Raw genomic sequence first — 20,599 nt, forward strand, 5'->3', positions numbered from 1 at the left:
ATCACATTTATTTATATGTATAGGTATATCAATAGCATGCAGATAATTGCACTGAAGATAACTTTGTTAAGCATGTTTTGAGATTTTATATTATTTTTTGAAGCCACAGTATGGAGTGACCTTCGGTCTCAGTGTTGGACCTATTTCAGTTCCTGGTTTGAAACGGGGAATGACAGGGTGTTTCAGTGATTCAGATTCACTTTCCGTCCTTATTATAGGTGATACCAGCCTACATTCTCTTCTACTGCCTTGATCTGATAGTTTGTGTTCTTAGGGTTGAGCATAGACAGAATTTTTCAAATTAACTTCTCTCTTCATTATCTTCTGAGTTCTTTCTCAGATCACTTACCTTTCCTTGCAGTTTGTTACTCAGAGTCACAAAAGAGCATGATGTTCACAAACCTTGAATAACAAAAAAGATGCAAAGTGTCATACCAAGTTTGCTCTGGATCTTGAATATAATAAATTCATGTAAATCACAATTCAGTCACAAGCAGAAAAAATTCCAAGTACAATTATTATAATTGGCATCAACTAGGTTTAACCTTTCACATCATCTACATCCAGTTTTGAAGCTTTGTCCAGTAAGTCTCAATGCAAATACCATGTATTTTGCTGCTTTCTTTATTGGATGGTATTGAAAGAAGCATCAAAGCAGCGGTTCTTCTTCTGTCCAGCTTCTCCTTAGGTATTGGTAAACTAGGAACAAAGTAATTTTCAACTCTGGGTCAGCACAGCACTTAGTTTTTACATCTTTAGCATCTGAGTGGAGACCGTTTGCTTGGACTGAGGGCTGCTCCTGTGCTTGAAATCTCCCTATCAGTCTTCTAATGGAAATCCCTCCATATAGCACTAACCTAGGGGCATAGATGTTGCACTGCTTTCAGTGGCTTGCCCTGGTAGCTGTAAGATAACATATTCTGTGAGAATTACTCAGTAGCCTTTTCATTAAGGGAAAAATTTATACTGTCTAAAAGTTGGGCCTTCATGTGACCTATGTAAAGGACACAAAATCACTTTGCTTGAATCAAAAGTTTGATGTCTGCAGTGCAATTCACACAAAAAATTCTCTATAGACTATCCTATCTAGTGCTTGCTTTAAACTCTTGGAGAAAATATTTGTCTTCTGGTGCCATCTGGTGGCTTTGGGAAAGAGAGGCAGTCTGATAATTCCCATTAAAATCTCATCTTTTGCTAAAAGATCTTATTTTAAACAACTGGTGTCGTAACACTTGATGTATTTATCCAAATACAAGTGGTGGGAAACCATGTATAAAAGGGTGCATACAGTTGGATCTTAGGAAATATTAACAAGAAGAGTACTCCATTTGGGTTTTAGCATGGTAAAATGCTTGCAGGCAGCTCTTTCACACCTTCTAGTGTCAGATGTGAGCTCAGGTTCAGGTTGTGCAAATGTTTGTATGTGGGTATACTCATGCAAAAGTTGGTAGGACTAGTACCCTAGAGTATGATCTCTGTAGATGCTTCAGCTTCTTACTTAGGTATCCCTCCAAGTGTCGCACTTTGCATCTCTCAGAGTGATTCCCTGTAATCCCAGTGAATAACTTAATGAGACATACAATGTGGTAGCTAACAGCTGACCTGGAGGCTCACAGTTATAAATAATCCTAATTTTATAACTGAAATAGGAGTAATTCTTTAACTACTTTAATTATGTAACTTGACCAGTCAGGGCCCTTGAGGAGCAGGTCTTGGCCAGTTAGCCGGGTGGCAACTAATTCAGGCAATCAGGACTGACCATGCAGACTTTCAAAACTATATAAGGGGAACAGCACTCAGTGAAGTTGGCTGTTGGCACATGAGCACAGAGTGTCGTGTTGTGTCGTTGCATCCGTCTCTACTGCATCGATACAGAATCAGAATATTCTGATTTGGAAGGGACTCATAAGAATCATCAAGTCCAACTCCTAAGTGAATGTCCCATAAATAGATCAAACCTTGGCATTATTAGCACCATGCTCCAAGCAACTGATAAGGACTGTCTTTCTGTGCAGACTTTCTGCATATAGTTGGGCTTTTCTTTGCTGCTGAAAGGCATCTCATAGCATCTCTTATGCATTTAGATGTTTAGTTACCTTCTTTAGTTGCAGAATATGAGATTACCAATTACACAAGTTTTACAATCAGCAACACTTGTGGTACAGTGCAGTTTGCATATGTGGGACTAAAACACAGCATCTCTAGACCCCTGTGGAAGGCTGTGTAGTTCCACATGGAGCCAACCAAAAGGTCACAAGCTTGGGGATCTTTTAATTTTCTTTGCCTACCTGATTTTTTTTGGAGAAAAGGAACCTATGACAAGATCAGTGGATCTCAAGATCAGTGAGGTGACCTGGTTTCTTTACCAGTTTTCAGAAGTGTTGTCACTAGTGGTGTAGACTTAGGTTCTGAAATACCTTAATTTCTTTATCTTTAAGAGGTAAATAATTGTATTTGCTGTTCTTTGGAGAAACTTGATGAAAGGCCTTCTTATTAATATTATTAAAATTTAGAGGAATTCTGTAATATACAACATGCTCAATGTATATTGATTGTATTTGCTTTTGTTTTGTGATAGATGTGTGTTTTTCATTGCACTTAAAATCCAAAAAGAGTAAGGGATAATTAAGAAAAAATAAATTCTATGTCTGCGTACAGTACTTTGTCACAGAAATATTGATTGTTGCGCTTCTTTATAGTTGCTGTTATATGAAAGAGGCTGGATGAACAGATGGAAGCCTTCGGTTTTACATGAAGGGGAAGGAAATATAAGAAATGTTAAATGGAGAGGGCACTTAATTGCTTGGGCTAATAATATGGTAAGTATTTTTCACCTGTATTATATGAACAAAAATATCTCTGTGTTACACTGATTATTGGAATTTTTCAATGCTAATTGCCAGAATATTCAGTTAAAAAATGGTGCATTTGTAGAATTGGGTATAAAAGGCATTGAAGGATAGTGATTTGTATGTCATTTCTTTGTAGAAATTTCTTCTGTTGTTTTCTGCTGGTTAGTCAGGGTTCTCCAATATTATTGCCACTTCTGAAGAAATTAGGAAAGTAACTCCACATAGCACTGTGCCAGTCACTAATGTACACTTTTATTAATTAGAATTTTGATTAGTGCAATTTATTGAAGCAAACTGAGAAAGGAGTGCCAATGTAATTCTTCTCTATATAAATAATAGAACATCTCCACTCCCTTCCACCCCTTGAAAAAGAATAAACTGTCTGTATTTTGTAATTTGTACTGAAATGACATTGTCATAAGCATTTCAGTGTTGCAGATTATAAAAAAATGCAGTAGTAATTTCTCATTTTGTTAGGCTGCTAGAAAAAGTTAGACTTAGGAGAAAATAGGCCCCTTTTGCTCTAAGGGTAATTTTGAAGGAAACCATTGCATTCATTCTGAGTGTTACATTTCAACTATCACTGTATATCTAATTGATGGGTCAAGCTCTGTTTTGAAGCTCAGCAGTGAGGGATATGTTTTTAAGTGTGTATCATATCTAAAATCCAAAGTCTTTTTTTAAATGTGGTGAAAGTAATTCTGAATATTTTTTAGCATTTTTTTCTATTGTTTTTCCATCCTAAAGGGAAGCATTTATTAAAATATTTTAAAACCATTGTTCTTTTTTATCTTTCAAAACCAGTTTGATATGAAATTGTTAAAGGTGGACCTTCATACCTTTAATAAATCTATTAGAATGGAAGCTTTATTAAGGGCTTGATTGACATAACATTAGGTTTTTTGAAGGTTTTGTTCTTTTCGGATCCATACAATTAAAATACATACTCTAGGTATCTGCTGGGATGGATAGGACGAGAGCTATCCCTAGAGATGATGTGCTACATCAGAACATAGAATACTAATAAAACATTGAGAGCCATCTGTCAGAGACAAAAAGCCATGGTAAAGGCCTATCTTTCAAAGAAAAATGAAATGACACTTGCCCTCCAAAAGATTAATATATTTGATTATTGCCCTTTCCATTCCCCTTTAACTTTTTAAACTCCATTCTCTAGCAAGATTTTGCATTGCATTTTTTTTTTTCCAAATCAGAGAAAATGTTTATAGCCTTGCTTCTTACTGTGTGTGCATGGCTACCTAGTTTTTATATTTAGTCAAGGTCTAATTCTGCTTTTCAGACGCATAGGTACCCCATGTTTGCTGCTACACCCTCTTCTCCTTCCTCAATAGCTAATAGTGCAAGTTTTACAAATTGAGATATCTGAGGGACAAATCCTTAGATTTGTCCAGCCAAATGCTGCTGGACTCCATTTGGACAGGTTTTAGCTCCTCCATGGTAGGAAGTTGACCGTGGCAGTCCTTTCAGTTCATGATGCAAATGGCATACCTGTTAGAGGAGAAGCCACTGTTCACGCAATCTCACAGCATTCAAGGAGTCACATATTCACCACCCCAGACTTTAACTTCAGGGAGTTTACAGTGGGCACCTCCAAGGAGCCAAGAGGGGCCCCTTTTGATTCCTTGCTCACTTGTGCTCCTGCTCACAGCAGAGCATGGGAAATTACATAGCAACAACTAAAACATCAGGGAGTCATCAACATTATTCTTACGGTAAATCCATAACTCAACGCTGCACCAGCTACTAAAAAAATTTAATTAATACTTAATTACCAGCCAAAAGCATATCTAGGTGTACATTCACAGCTTACAGCCTAAGACTTCAAAAATACATCTATTCATGCTAAGCAAGTAAACCTAAGCAAACAGCATACTATATCACACAATATAATAACTCTAAATAACTTACTCCCATGTAAAACTTACTGTATTAAACAACTGTCTCTCAACAGTTATAACCAAAAAGGATCCTATACTGTTAGTTTGAAAACTGCTTTAAACAGGAGCGAATCTATCCCAAAAAAGATTTGCTGCCATGTAGAAAAGCAGAAGGTGTGATAATGGGTCACTGAAAACCATCCTTGGGGACAAAGTAGTAAGATTTATAAAAAGCAACTTTATAAAATGCAATTCAAGCAAGATTAAAAATTTTATCAGATGAGCTTAGAAAACACAAAGGATACGATCCTTGTTTATGTTACCTAGAGATCTGGGCTCTGTACATTGCAGATACTATGTGTAAGTATTTGGTTGGTTGGTTGGTTGGTTGGTTGGTTGGTTGGTTGGTTGGCTGGTTTTGAAACCTAGATGTCTGCTAGATGATGAGATACCAGTCCAAGTGTGTTCCTTGCTCACAGTTCTTCAGTGGCGAAGATCACTAAAAAAAATCTCTTCACCCACCCTCATACCACTTCCTGTTTCTTGTGATTTAAAAAAGGCGAAACCTGGCTTAGACCATGATGCTCTATGGCTTTTAAACAGTTGTATCTTTGTATTTGTATAACTGGGGACATAGAAACTCACAATATGGGGAACAGAAATAGGCAGGGGAATCTTTTAAATCAGTTTTGCCACTAGGAAAATCCCAACACGTCATGGCATCATGGATGCTGACCTTTTAAGGTCTTTTCCATCCCCTTTTCTGTGATTTGAAGGCTCATTCTCTAAGCTCTGTGAGCAGGAAAGAAGTCCCTACTAAAATATTTTATTTTAGAGACTTTTGTTTTAAATTACCAAAAACAAGTCATTACTTAACATGAAATTAATCTCCATTTTACTATTGGAAAGCTTATAGCTTACCTTGTCTAAATGACACGGAAAAAATCTAATTATTGGTTCTTTTTTTCCTCTGTCCCTCGAATGACTTTAATCTTCCTGGTTTTTAACTTCTTGTTCTATTAGTTTAGGAGATTTCCTGAGGAGGGAGTAAAAAAAATCACAGCATACAAAACCAAGCATTGTTTAAATATGCTTGCTTTTCTGTCTTAATTTAAGAGTTGAAATGCATATCTTGAGCTTTAATTCCTTTCTCTTAATAAACTGGTGCTTTTCTTTTTTCAAGGTGGAAATTTCTGTGTCTCTCCAAGGGCTGTTGTGAAAAAGCTGGGATTCTTTTTATTTCTCCAGGAGTAGCACCAGCCCAATAAGCCAAACTGGTTCATGAGTGGAATTGCTAGTCTGTCACTCATTCACTTATTGTTATTATTTGGCTTGTGAATTTCAAACATTTAAATTACTCTGACCCCCTTATCCTTTTGTAACCTCTTGGGAGAAATGGGTTTTTGTATCAACGGTTTTCTATTGGCACACTCAGCCCTGCTCTGAAATGTATGCCATAAACTACTCTGACTGCCTTAGCATACAAAATGGTGAGTAGGAGTTTGTCATACTGAATAAAGTTCTCTTGATTTTAAACTTTCAGGGCGTGAAGATACTTGACATGGTCTCCAAGCAAAGAATTACCAATGTGCCTCGAGATGACATAAGCCTTCGCCCAGATATGTATCCCTGCAGCCTTTGCTGGAAGGATAATTTGACGCTGATTATTGGCTGGGGAAATTCAGTAAAGGTACAATTACCTGTCTTTGTAATAAATGCTTGCTGTTATCACAGACAAACAGAGTATTGTTTCTGAAAAGTAAAGACAATCGAAAAAAATGGAATTTGGTTTGACCAGTGTTCAGAACTCTTGCTGCCTTAGAAATGTCATTGGACTGACCCTCAGGAGGAGGAGGAGTGATAGGCACCCAGCGGTCAGACAGATCTCTGTGCGAGAGCATGCAGTGAATGCAATCCTCAGGGACATTTCACTCCTCTGTGCCTTGGAGAGATTTCGTCTTTTGAAAGCTTTTAGTGTGCTGTTGAATTCATTTCTTTTGATTAGCATTAAGGAAGAACAACTTACCATGAGGTATTTTTGGAGGGGATTGCTTTGGGGGCTGAGGAGGTTGCAGCTGCTAAAACAGGCACTTGGTTTTGGTCAACCATGAGGGAAAAAACATGGGTGAATGGAAGGACAGACTGCTTAGGGTTTTGTTATCTTTCAACAAGAAACTGGCACTTCAGACTTGTTTGGTGCAGACTGGTTATAATTTGCTCAGACCAGCACCTGACATGAGTTTGTTATGAACCTGTTAGCTATTTTCTAATAACAGACTGCTGCATCACTGCACAATGGGAAATTAAAAGTGCCTGGTAGGAATAGATGGAAAGGGAGGGTAAAGTGAGGTAGGTGACATGTAAAAAGCTTTTGGACCGTTAAGCTTAGAGTTTTATAAATGAGGAGGTTTGTCCTAAGTTTGGCATCTGTCTTCCCCCTTCTGTATGCGTGTGCTTCCCAACATTTGGTTATTTGCATTTCTTTGTATGTACATACTTCCCTCCTGGGGGAAGCAATAGCAAATTTACTGAATAAGAATCAGGTACCTTGAAAGGTAATGAGATGCAAGGTGTGAGAAGACACCAAGACCAAACTCACATATAAATGCTTATATGAAGAAACCATAGTGGGCACGTATTTTCACATTTATCTTATGTGGCCCTCTTCTCTCCCAGCATATTTATAAGGTTGTGAACTACAACCACAACTTCTCTCTGTGGCTTCCTTTACTGATGCATCATTACTGTTTCACAGTAATTGTTTTTTCAAAATTTCTTATTGAGGCACAGTTAGTATCATTTTAGGAATTACAATTCCCTTGTTGTAACAAAATCTCTTGTTTCCTAGATTTGCTCAGTAAAAGAACGGCATGCCAGTGAAATGCGTGACCTACCAAACCGCTACGTGGAAATAGGTATGGTTGTATGAACCACTCCTTTCCAAAAAGCTTTAAAGGTCTTTTACTTTGGAGGCAACATATAGTTATAAAATAAATGTCCCCTCATTTTTACTTGCTGAGGTTGTTAGAATACTCTCTTACATGGGTGTGAGGGTTTTTCAATAGAGAGCCTTAAGTTCTGTGATCATGTAAAATCAGAGATACTTGTGTGAACAGTGGATGCTTTAACTTTCCCTTCATATAGATTCCTTTAGAGAACTTGGGTTTTCATCTGGGTTAAATGATTGATGGTCAGTATAGTAGTAAAGAGAAAATAGATACTGTTTTATTTGATTATATGTTGTTTGACTACACTACTCATAACATTTTTCTCTTTTTTCCTTGTAAAATCTCTGGTGTAGTGCTAGGAAATTGATTTTCATTTACAGTAATTTCACGATTATAAGCCGCACCATTTTGACTAAAATTTTGTTCCATACCCGGAAGTGTGGCTTGTATTCCAGAGTGGCTAATATATGAAAAAAAGTTCAGAAATTTACCAACCGGAAATGCGAGCATGCAGCAGCCCCGAGCCGAGCCGAACCGAGCCTGCGCGGCCCTGAGCAGGGCCAGGGCCACCCCTGGCGGCGGCGGGGAAGCGGGGCTGGGGCCGGCGGGGGAGCGGGAAGCCGAACCAGGCCTTGACAGCTCCACGACAGGGGAGGGGGAGCCGTGCTGGGTGACGTGGTGACGGCGGGGGGGCCAGGTCGAACCTGCACAGCCCTGAGCCAGTAAACCCCGCATTCCTGCAATTCTGTTACTAATTGGCAACTTTGTGAAAATTGCATGGGGATCCTCACTGCGAACGAAAGTGTGTCTTACAATGTGGTGTGGCTTATATGTGGAGGAAAAACGAAACGTTGCCGACACCCCGGAAGTGCGGCTTATAATCGGTGCGGCTTATAATCGTGAAATTACTGTATTTTTGTTTCTTTTCTTGGCTTCTGAATGTTATATTTTCATTTGCTTTCTTATTTTGCTAGCTAATCTGATGTGAATAAATTTTTATTTTTGCTCATTATTGGAAAATTTCTTGACAAAATGTGTGTATTAAGTAAAGTTGAATTCAAAGAAAATTTGGAAGGGAAACAGAGATGTAAACAAAAAGTCACAACTGTCCCCAGAAGTATCTGCTGGGGAAAGGAAGTATCTAAGAATAGATAGCGCTGGGAAGATAAACGGTCCCTCTGACTCTGCAGACCAGAGTAGACCAGAGTGGGCAACAGTTTGTAAACTTTGGTGCTCCCTTGACTGTAGTAACTTGAGATTGTAGATAGGATGTTTCAACTAAGATCCTGAATCGTCAGTTTGGAATGGTGCATGGCATAGGTGTGTATGTATGCTCTGTTTTCTGATTTCAGAAATGGACTGTTCTAACATAGCTCCTGAAAATCAGCCAGGCTTGTTAAGCTCTGCAGGGAATATGGATACTGAGAGATTGGTGGTGTGCCTGAGAATTACAGTAATTTCACGAATACAAGCCGCACCAATTTGACTAAGATTTTGCTCCTAAACCGGAAATGCGGCTAATAATCAGGAGCGGCTAATACAACCTCAGAAGTACCTGCCAGAGTGCTGAGCCGAGCAGCTGCAAAGTCGGCATTTTGCGATTGTTACAAATCGCTACTCTGTTGCACCGCGGGTGGAGCCTGGCTCCCTGCAGGCAGCACGGGGGGCGGGGAGAGAGGCGGGAGAGCTCTCTTTCCTCCTCTGCCACAGCCCAGGGGAGAGACGGGGGTAGCCCGGCGCCGCCATTGCCGCGGCCCGGGGAGGAGAGGGGGGACCCGGGCCGCCCCTACCGCGGCCCGGGGAGGGGGGGGGAAGCGCGCGCCGCCATTGCTGCGGCCCGGGGAGGGGGGGAAGCGCGCACCGCCATTGCTGCGGCTCGGGGAGCCGACGGGAGCCCCGCGCTGCCATTGCTGCGGCCCAGGGAGGGGGGGGAAGCGCGCGCCGCCATTGCTGCGGCCCAGGGAGGGGGGGGAAGCGTGCGCCGCCATTGCTGCGGCCCAGGGAGGGGGGGGAAGCGCGCGCCGCCATTGCTGCGGCTCGGGGAGCCGACAGGAGCCCCGCGCTGCCATTGCCGCGGCTCGGGGAGCCGACGGGGTGCTTTGTCCCCGCCCGCCGCCGCCGCGGCAGGAGCGGGGAAACTCCGTCCCTGCCCGCCGCCGGCGCCACGGGCGCGGGAAAGCTCCATCCCCGCCCGCTGCCGCTGCCGTAGGAGCGGGGGAAGCTCCGTCCCTGCCTGCCACCGCGGGGCAGCGCCGACCCGGGGTGACCGAGCCCAGTGGCAGCGGCGGCCGGCCCCGAGCGGCAGCACCGGGCTGGGCCACCTGGCCCCGTCAGCGGCCCCTAGCGGACCGAGCCTGCACAGCCTTAGCTCAGCCAGTAAACCCCGCCCTGCCACGGTTCTGTTACTAATTGCACGCGGGTCCTCGCTGCGAACGACAGAGCGGCTTATATTCGGGTGCGGCTTATCTATGGACAAAAACCGAAATGTTTGCCAACACCCAGAGATGCGGCTTATACTCAGTGCGGCTTGTATTCGTGAATTTACTGTAACTGAGACCTAAAAGCTATTTGTTGTTTAGGATTACATAGTCCAAACAGACTATCTAACTGCAGAATTCTAGGATATTCACAAAAATTTCATCTAGGAAAAGTTTGGTCATGAGTTTTAGCCTCAGGTTTGTATATAATATTTTCTGTACCTGTAAGTAGCTTTTAGAAAATAACTAAATGGGTTTGGTTACATACTGACAAGTGAACAAAGGTAACTTCTATTTCCGCTGTAATGTGTTTATATGAATAGTGCTAGTCTTAGGTGACTAGTGGAACTTGATTAAAAAAACATAAAAAGCTGTCATCAGGCTACTTAGGTGCAGACATGAAGGATAAAGATTTTCGTGGAAGTAACTTCTTCATCTTAAAATTTCTGGCTTGCAGTTTTCTCTGTATTCTAGAGGACTTGTGTTTTTTCTTACTTAACCTGTTAATGATGTGCTTGAGATTTTATTTTCTGGTTTCAGGTCAAAGCACTGAAATTGCTCTGGCAAATGCTGTCCACAGTACTCTAGATCATAGGAGGATTAGGAGGGAAAAGAGAGAGACATTGTTTGTTCAAGTCTCAGTATAAATTAATAGTCTTCATATAGTCACATAGAAGGTCTTCTTGACTGCAGTATGTCATACCATAACATCTATTTCAATTTTATTTCAACATCGCTTTTCAAAGGCATAGCTAGAAGGTCTGATTTTATATCAGACCTGCAACCATTATAGCTTTTTTGCAAGATCACTAATATCCAAAGTGGATGCATAAGGTGATACACTTGCTTAAAGTAAAGAATTTATACAAGGCAAGAATATCATCCTTCAGTACAAGGACAGCTGAGTGTCCTTCAGATATTTTGACTCATAAGATTTTGTCAACAGACTTATGAAAAATGAAACTCTTAACACAGTATTACTTTTGTCGTGTTTAGTGGTGTGGTGTTTTTTAATTTTTATCTCCCTGCCTTTACAATTTTTCACTTGGAAAGAAAACCAGAAGTGGAACAGAAAACTTCATAGTTGCTTCTTTGGTCATCAGGATAATACATATGGAGTCTATGATAAAAACAGTTTCACGTTTATGCTGTTTTAGAGCCATTCTGAGAGCCCCTAAGTTCCATGGTGGTATCCTAGATAACTGTGACGTCTTAAGAATTAGCTGTACTTATTATAAGGTGGAAATAATTACAGTATCTGCTGAGATGCTAAACCCCATAATGTGCAAAAGTTACACCACTGAACTGTTCTAGCTGTTTTATCTTAAAGAAAATTACGGTGTGATTACCTGTAAGAGAAAATGGATGAATTATACAGGTCTCATGCACTGAGATCCATGTGGCATTGCTAATTTTATTTACATCTTTCAGCCTATTAGTGGTGCTTTTCTTCAGTAATCTTGCTATTGTTTTTGCTACGGTTCATTACCTCTGTGAGTCTTCATTCAGTGTCAAAGATAAACTCCAAGTGAGTGTTTCTATTTAGGTTTAAACGTATGTTAGCTGAGCAGATCCTATCAGTTTAGCTCTGTCAGCTACTGCTGTGAAGTAGTGTATTGATTAGAAAGTATTGGTATTGAATTACAGGCTTAACGTGGACTGAATGCCATTGTGATCCTTCTTAAAGAGTGTTTGACCTCTGTGCTCACTCCTGAAGCATGTACAAAAGCTGTAATGCTGCACAGCTTCTGGTCTGAGCAGGAACTCTTCCTCAACTGGAACTCATGAGAAGGCTGGTTGCTAAATAACTAATTAGACTTTTCAGTTAATGTAATGCCTTTTCAAAGGAAAGTAGGTAATCTAGTCTTCCTTGGCCTTGTCAGGATTTTATATACTTCTATGGAGAAGTATTTAATTTCTGCCTCAGTTACTCAGTTGTTAATGATAGCAGAAATTAGAGATAAGCACCAGAATTATGCAAAAAACTTCAAGTTGATTAGAGAATTTCTATTCAATTTATTTTTGTCCAGATTTTATTTGAGGAATCTCAGCTTAATTCCAGGTACCAGCCAGGCAGCAATGTCTCTGGAATACTTGTCTCCCTTTGCATTCTACCAAATTTCCTACAAAGCGGATTTCTGGTATAAAAATTACATGTTTCAAGGCTATACTTGTTACAACACATCTATATGTTTTACAAGGAAGTAGCTTCACATCTGCATGGCAAGTTAGCATGATGCATTAAAATTGCACATTTCAATCTGAATACATGGGAATATTTATTTTCTTGTTTGTAAAGTGAGATTAACGGGATCTAATGTACCAACATATTTCTCTTTATATACATATAAGGCTTAATTGATGTATGTGATGGTCAGGAATTTTCTTCAAAAGGTGATTTATGCAAACATTTCATTGAAGCAAATCTGCTACACTCTAAGAATAAAAAAAAAAATAAAGAAAAAACAAACCTACTTATATGGTTTATTCTACTTAGACTTTTGTTCATTTGTTTTGCCACAAGCCAAACCTATTGTTTATAAACTACTTCATAAAGTGAGTCAAAATTCTTCAAGATTTTGACTTCTTTGTCATCAAATCTCAGAATTTCTAAGCCCCAAAGTTCTTCAAGACTGAATGTTTCTTCTGTTGGTTAATGAAGTTTTCTCTGTTCAATGGAAAAAAAGAGTTTTTCAGAACATGAGCTTTGAAGCTTAAGTGATACTTACATGGAGCCTTTTCTTGTCCTCTGGTTGGAACTGAATTCACATACTGTTGGGGAAAAAAGAAGTTATATTTTACATCAAGTGCAGCTCCATGCACAAGATAATAGCTAATCAAAGCCATTTTGTATTCTGTTTCAGTTTGCATAAATTACCTAGCACACTAAAAGAACTGCAAAATTTGTATTCATTTTTATAGGTCACAGTGCAGCATACCCTTAAGTGTTCTCAAGATGGTGTCTCCTCCACCAGTGCTTTTAGTTGAAATCAGCGGTAAAAACCTCTGACTGTAACCAAAGTTTTACTCTTTAAAATCTGCTGTGGTAAACCAGGAGCTGCTTTTAGAGGTTTGACTAAACAAAATAGACTCCGCTTAGTTTCAGAGTGTCACATACCTCTGGTTCTTTAAATCCCAGAGAAAGTGGACTTATACAGCTTAGGTAAATAATGTAGCATATATTGTTTTATTTCTGTATTTTGATGTATTTCATACATGTCATTTAATGAGCAGCAAAAAAGATTTACATGTTTCTTCATTTTGCTTCCTGGTAATTTGTTTGACATCTATACATAGATGCTGAACATGGAGTAGATCCACTGTCAGCCTATCTTCTATCTTCTCTTATGACAGGCATAAACATGTATGACACATGGCCATACCTCAGTCATTTCTATTTACTTCAATACTACATTTGTTTTAATTATTTTGGATCCTTTTCAAATTAACAGCATTTCTGCATTGCCTTTATGTTGGATTTCTTTTCCTCCTTGATCACTGCACAGTGTCCAGAGAGTAAGTCAATTTAACCTATTATTGTTCTGTGCAGCTATAACTTCCATCTTCTTTTTTCAGTAAGACTTTTTTGATTAGCAGCATCAAAGGTTTTTATCAGGTCAAGAAGCACTGTCTATGCCAGTTATTCTTTGTTCAAGGCTGTAGCAGCAGAGCTAGAGAATTGTGTTTCGACAATGCCTCTTGAGAAAGATGAGCTCAGAGAAAGCTGATAGTGAAACCAAGGAAACTAAACTCTATTCAAAAATAAAACTTGAAGTGGTGATTTTTATTTGTTTGTTTATTTTTGTTTCACAGATCAATGCTTCTGCTTGATCTTAAATACCCCATTACATTGGGCATTACAAGGATTTTCACTGGCAAAAGGACTAAAGTTCTAGTATAAGACAAAGAAACACACATGGATTTTAAAGCTGTCTCTATAACCATTATAAAGGATAATTCACCATGCTGTTTTCCTCTTCAAAAACAAACCACAGTATTTTACATGCCTTTGAGAACCTTCTCTTGGCCCCTCTATAAAGCTGCGTTAAGTTTCTATGATAGTATTATGGATTTCACTTTGTTTTTCTTTTCCATGTTTTTCCTCCTGCCTTCCATATTATTGTAAAATGCCAAATACTAAATTGTAAACTGGCAATAATATACGTAGTTGGTTTTGAACTGATTTGTTTAAAATCATCACTGAGAGCAACATGTGACACAAAGTAATCTCATCAGTCTTGTAGGCTAGAACAAGATAATTACATACATGCTTGTAAATGTAAACCTCTTTCTGTGAATGGATTGAGTGCCCTACCCGTGTATTGTAGTGTGGTCCTTCAGTGATACGAACGTGTCAGCAGTCATTAAAAGAAAAACATTGATTGCTTATTCATTGAGAGACGGGTGTCAAATATATACTGTTTCATTGTACTTTTTTCCCTTTTGTGGTAGGACAATTATTTCTCCTGTTCTTTCTTATTATCTTAGCTAAAGAAAATCAGCTTTATTTTTAATGTCATTATGCTGTATTTTCTGATTTGCTAAAATAATTAGTAAATTTTAGTAAATATATATTTTTTTTCTTTATATATATATATTTCTTTCTCTTTCTTGAAATAAGACTCATGTAACTATCTTGATTATAAGACCAATTTTAGAAAATTATGTTTTCAGTTTTATGAACAAGAAAAGATACTGTGAACTGTGTTTTCTTTGTAATAAGGGTATCTGTAAATTATTCTGTGATGTTAAAACTGATGATAGCTAAATAATGATCTTTGTGTTTTCCTTGTACACCAATAGATGTAGCAGGTGCAATTTTCTTATTGCCACATGAACTTGCTGTAAATATGCAAACCAATGAAGTTGTACTACTTATTGCCTGTTTTATTGAGTGTAATTTTTGTTTCGCTTTCTTTTTCAATGTGATTACTGAAAATCAGACTGCCTCTTCATTTCAAATGTTTCATCTCTAGCATATCCTGGAGCACAAATATTTATTTTTGCAAACTTTAATGTAATTCAATCTGTTAAATGTAGATTTTCATCTCATCCAACTGGGAAATCTTTGAGTTTGTTATATGTGTTGAGTCTTCAGCTCTCTGAAGTGGTGCTGTATGTTGTTGATTGTCTCTGCAAATCAGTGAGTTTTTCTTAGGGAGTAGTTCATACACATTCATGTTTTTAAGTCTCTTTTTCTTTCCTATATTTCAGTTTTCCAATTCGACACGGAATTCTACATCAGTGGACTTGCACCTCTCTGTGACCAGCTTGTTATACTTTCCTATGTAAAGGAGATCTCCGAAAAAACGGTAATTTTTTTTCCTCTCAGAGTTTCTTCACAACATTAATTTGGCCTGTGAGTTGGGCCTTAAACTAGTCATACAAATATGATTATCTGAGAAAAAATTCGTAGTCTGCTGGTAGTGAACATTGCTTGAAATGTCTCTGATCCATAAAACAAGGTCAGTGGAGGTGATGTTGAAGACTAATGTGCTTACCTTTCAGAAATCGTTTGGGTTCCTTTGTTTCTTGCAGAACACAGAGAAAGTCTCTAGCTACCCTTCTTGCTCCTTTTTCCTTCCTTTCTCCCCCCACCCCCCACCTTTTTCTCTCCTTTTCTCTCTTTCTTCCTCATGTTTCTGCACCAGAAGAAATAAAGAATCTTGTTTAACCGTAAGAGGAGCTTGCTGACACTGCATCTCAAAAGAAATGAGAATAGTGAAGTTGATCAACTCAAGCAATAAGAGTCAATGTGGGGTGGAATGAATAATTGTGAGCAACTGGCGTCATTGTCTCTGTTTCTTCTAAGATCTTTAGTTGTGTACACCCAGATCCATGTGTGGATAGGTAGATATTAAAATTCATGTCAGCTGTTTCTCCTGTGCGTAGACAAATGCTGTGTCTGTCTCCAACATTGATTTCATATTGCCAAATAAAAGGCAAAGCAGTGGAGGAAATCCTTGAAGCTGCGGTGTGAGTACGGCAGATGCTCTTGATCATCTCTTTGATAAGCATGTCTGCCTTAGACAACCATCACCATAGTAACCTTAAGAAACTGGGTGCACAAGTTGCTAGGCAATGAAATGCTCTAGGTTCAAACAGATGCTCAAGCCTTCTGAAATCAGTGGGGTTAGCTTCTATTTCTATGTCAGGATGTCACATTATTATTTCTTTATTTATATTGAGGAGAAAAATAATGTCACAGCAATGTTTCTGAAAAGAGTCAGCAAAGTAGTCCTCCAGTGTGGGAGTCAGGAAAGCAGTGAAAAGATGGGAAAGCAGCCAAATGGGATAAGGAAGGGGGAGGAAAGGGTGGGTTGAAATGCTAGGGAGCAAGGAAATTGGGAAGCCACTGTTAATGAAAAAGTAGTACAGGAGAGGAGCTAGTGTAAACGAGGTAGTGACTGCTAAAGGTTAAAGTCATTTTAATTGCTTTAGGAAAGAAAGATGAAAAGGGAATTTCAGGTGATATAATGATAATCAAACATAGGAAGAAGTTTTTTTCATATATTTGCTTTTAATTAGCCTTTAAAACAAACTCCAAGTGCTGGAGTTCACTAACTTCTCAGTCCTGTGTATAACTGTTGAAGGAACAGAAGTGCAATTGTCCCTCATGATGCATCTGTGTCCTGTTGTGATTTGAACACCTTTGTTAGTATCTTGGCTCACTTGTCTTAGTGTGGAGCCCAAACTGCCTGAGCTTACAGCGTAATTGCTGCTCACAAGAAATGTCCCTTAGTTGCAAGGAACACTGGTCTTCCTGCACTTAATTTCACAGCTTGCAAATGACAACTTCTTACTTATTACAAATTAATCACAATTGAACTTGCTTTAAAAGTTTTTTTGGTTTGGGTTTTTTATTTTTTTCATGGAACAGTTACATTGAGAAAAGACCCAAGTGGTGCTACTTCAAAATGGCTAGGTTAGAGCTGTTTAAATCCATATGTCCTTGCTCTTTTATTCTGTATTTTGCTATAATTCACAGCCTGAAGTAGAAAATATAAGATTGTCTTGGACCTTGACTTAATTCAAAATGCAGGTAGTTGAAGACAGCAGTTTCACTTGGACAGAAGGTGAAAATCCATGATGTCATCTTACCATAACCACCTACATTATACTTGAAAGTTAATTTTACTCTAAGTTCATCAGAACAGCAAAGTTTTTTTATTATTCTCAGATTAATTTTTCCCTGCTGCTGCTGAGTGCTTAAAATCAAACACCATCTTAAAAAAAATTCATTTTAATACCAGAATATCATTGATCCACAGAGCTCCCTTCCAGGTATGAGCCCAGCTGGGTATGAGTTCTAAATTGTTCTGTTGCTAGTTGAAAGAGGCAAGTGATAGTCATCTGTGATAGCCCTGAAAACTTCTGTGACCAAGAGCAGAAAAGTAATGAGCAAACTCAGGCGTAGGATATGTCTTGTCTGTACCTCCTCCTCCAAACTGATTTCTTCAAGGGAAGCAATCCAAGAGTAACTTGAATTACTTGGAGTAACTTTCCTTTGAGTTCCAGATGCAATTACTCTGTGGGGCACAGCTTTGCAACTTGTATGATTTGCAGCTGTGTACCCAGTGTAAAGTACTGGATATTTATGATGTTTGCAGCTGTTGAATTTCAGCCTTGTTTGTAGATGACCACCAGTTGGTATTGCTAAGGTAAATCATGTACTTAGGAAACAGCTAAGATGTCATTTTTCTAGGAAGTGGAATGTTGTGCAAGGCCTAGACTTGACATTGTACAACCCCTACCTGAGTCTTGTGAAGAGATCTCTTCTGATGCACTAACAGTACGAGGATTTCAGGAAAATGAATGTCGTGATTATCATTTAGGTAGGTGTTCTCAATATTGTTCTGTTTTGTTTTCATACCTTACTTAAAAAAGATTTGGGTGTAGTTAGCTGTCTTACTCATTTTTATGTCCTGTTTTTGTCATCTACTTGAATAGCTGTAATTTCTTATGACACTGAAGTATAGAGTGGAAATCCACAAGAACCAGTCACATGAAAGAAAACAAATGTGTGTATTTAAACATTATGATTTTTTATGCTGTCTATGAGGTCAGACATACTGGAGAAGGCAGAAATATGTATCTCATGTAATGTCCAGTATTATGGAAGGCAATATCTTTGATGGAGATTTATTCAACATGTGATCCATTGGAGCTTCTTTTACACAAAGGGCTTCAAGAATAATGAAATGAGTGGCACAATGTCTGGAAAAGTTGCTTTAGAGGGAAAGATTGAATAAATATCATTTGAAGAGTAATATGTACATGGGTCAACTTAAAAGGGGCACGCTGATATTTAACTTTCCTGTACTGACGAAGCTGCCAGTTGCATTACAGACCTCAAATGGTAAAATAGAATGAATAGGAACTGGATTTTGGCAAGTTCCACCTAGAAGATAGGTTTAATTATGTAACAGGAAGGGACATTAAGCCCTGGCACAATTTATGCCATCTTTTAAAGATGGGATAGTTTTCTCTTCTGCATGTTGTAGCTCAGAAAAATGCATGGCAAAGCTGATGCAGAATTCCTTGGTGAAGATTATGTAGCATGTGTTATACAGAAACGATTCTTCTGGCTTTTAAAATCTATGAATCTGAATTTTAAAGATCTCCTCTGGCAGCATGCTTCAAATCATAGGCTTGGCAAACCTCTTTGTGTACATCTGTGCCCTTAAGCCACTAGAAATATAGTATATCTCCTCCTGACCTCAAAAACATCAATGCTGCTATCAGTAGAATTGAGGTTTCTTTATACATTTTCCAAAGTATTTGGAATGTCCACAGCTGTACTTTTATGCTTTATGAATATTCTAGTTTACCTGAAAAATCTAAATGTTTGTATGGCTTTAAGACAACATTATTTTGTGAATTGCTTATCACTTCAGGAGTGTATTTGTATGTGTTTATAGAAACTGATCTGGACAGTGTGTGATTTTCTATTCTGTATCTACAAAGTATATTGATGTTTCGTCATGGTTCTGTCCAAATGATAACTATTCAGAACAGTCATCATCTGCATTTGATTTGACCTTTTAGTACATTTTCTTTGAGCTTACTCAAAAATAAAGGCTTACGATATAAGAAAATGCATTATACATATAGCCTTAACTTGCAGCATTGCAAATGCATTGCTGTAATGATGTGCTGTGTCCCCAGGGGTTATGGCATCTATCATTTATGCTTTTAATGGCCATGACCTTGATGGGAAGGATAAGTTTATTGCAGGCTATGTAGTGTAATAGTCCTCTAAAAGTATAATAATGGGTTCTAAACCATCATAAAGTTTACACATAGTGGATGAATCAGAATTTGCAATAAGCTGTAGTGGTTTTTTGAAAGATATTTTGCCATTTAAACAAGTTTTAATTTATTGGAGAATACAGCATCCAAACTAGTGTGTGCTGCAGGAGTAGCCTTGTTGTCTTCCTTGCATCTCCTCTTTGTAAATTCCCCTCAAGGGTGTACTAAAAAGCAAAACTTTACTTAAAGAAAATATAATAGTAATAAAACTGTGTATGCATTTGCAGAGTATTCGGAAGGTGAATCACTGTTTTATATCATCAGCCCAAGAGATGTGGTTGTGGCTAAAGAGCGGGACCAAGATGACCACATTGACTGGCTTCTTGAAAAGAAGAAATATGAAGTAATTTTAACATCATTCTTTCCTTCAGAGTTTCATTGTTTGGAAATTAGAGTAGGACAATGGACTTTGCTAGGTCATTTGGATTGGACAGTTTCTGTTCCTACAGTCATTGACTAAATGCTTGTAAAGGATGGGAGTTAATTATACATCCCTCCATGTACCTAAGTGAGGTAGCTGAATTAGATGCTGAAAATAATGCTCTCATCATCAGTTATGAAATGTATTAGCTAACACTGAAAATTATTAGAACTGGGTTTTGGCTTTAGAACAGCAGAAGATTTGACTAATGAGCTGTGCTTTTAAAAGAAAAATGCTATGGGCTCAAACTGTAGCTGTGCATGTGAAAGTAATGTTGCTCACAATAAAGCTGATCCTATATTAAAAGACAAGGGTATACAACTCTTGGAAAAAAAAAACAGCTCAGCATTTGGTTGTGTTAATGTTGGTGTTTGAGTATATCTAAACACCTAAAACAATAAAATTCTTCCATACCATATCAACCCATGCACACAGTGGTCTGAATTCTAATACCCTGCATTTATTGACTTAAAACATATGTTATGATGCATAAAGTCAACTTGTAAATTCTTATTTGTGTGCCCATTATAAGAAAAAAATTTGGAAAAGCCATTCAGCATGTATTGCTTTTGCTAATGTAATCATGATATTTCTTATGCAGATTTGTTTAAATCCATGTGGGTGCTTTTGAATAGCAAACTTGTATGATGAGTGCAGTTTCGCAATATATGTAAATCACAACATTTGGTCC

At 38.4% G+C, this 20,599-nt stretch overlaps 1 protein-coding gene across 6 annotated transcripts in view; it reads left to right on the forward strand.

Annotated features, from left to right (window-relative positions):
- The window catches only part of VPS41 (VPS41 subunit of HOPS complex), a 124,729-nt gene that overhangs the window by 68,877 nt on the left and 35,253 nt on the right, over positions 1 to 20,599 (forward strand). For all 6 annotated transcript variants that reach the window (XM_033053116.2, XM_033053088.2, XM_033053080.2 and 3 more), the window contains 6 exons: positions 2,700 to 2,819; positions 6,294 to 6,440; positions 7,599 to 7,665; positions 15,390 to 15,487; positions 17,881 to 18,010; positions 19,715 to 19,830. In XM_033053116.2, the coding sequence (XP_032909007.1) occupies positions 2,700 to 2,819; positions 6,294 to 6,440; positions 7,599 to 7,665; positions 15,390 to 15,487; positions 17,881 to 18,010; positions 19,715 to 19,830 (678 nt within the window). The remainder of the gene's footprint in view (positions 1 to 2,699; positions 2,820 to 6,293; positions 6,441 to 7,598; positions 7,666 to 15,389; positions 15,488 to 17,880; positions 18,011 to 19,714; positions 19,831 to 20,599) is intronic.

The sequence above is a fragment of the Catharus ustulatus genome, chromosome 1 (genome assembly GCF_009819885.2).
Source record: "Catharus ustulatus isolate bCatUst1 chromosome 1, bCatUst1.pri.v2, whole genome shotgun sequence".
Lineage (NCBI taxonomy): Eukaryota > Metazoa > Chordata > Aves > Passeriformes > Turdidae > Catharus > Catharus ustulatus.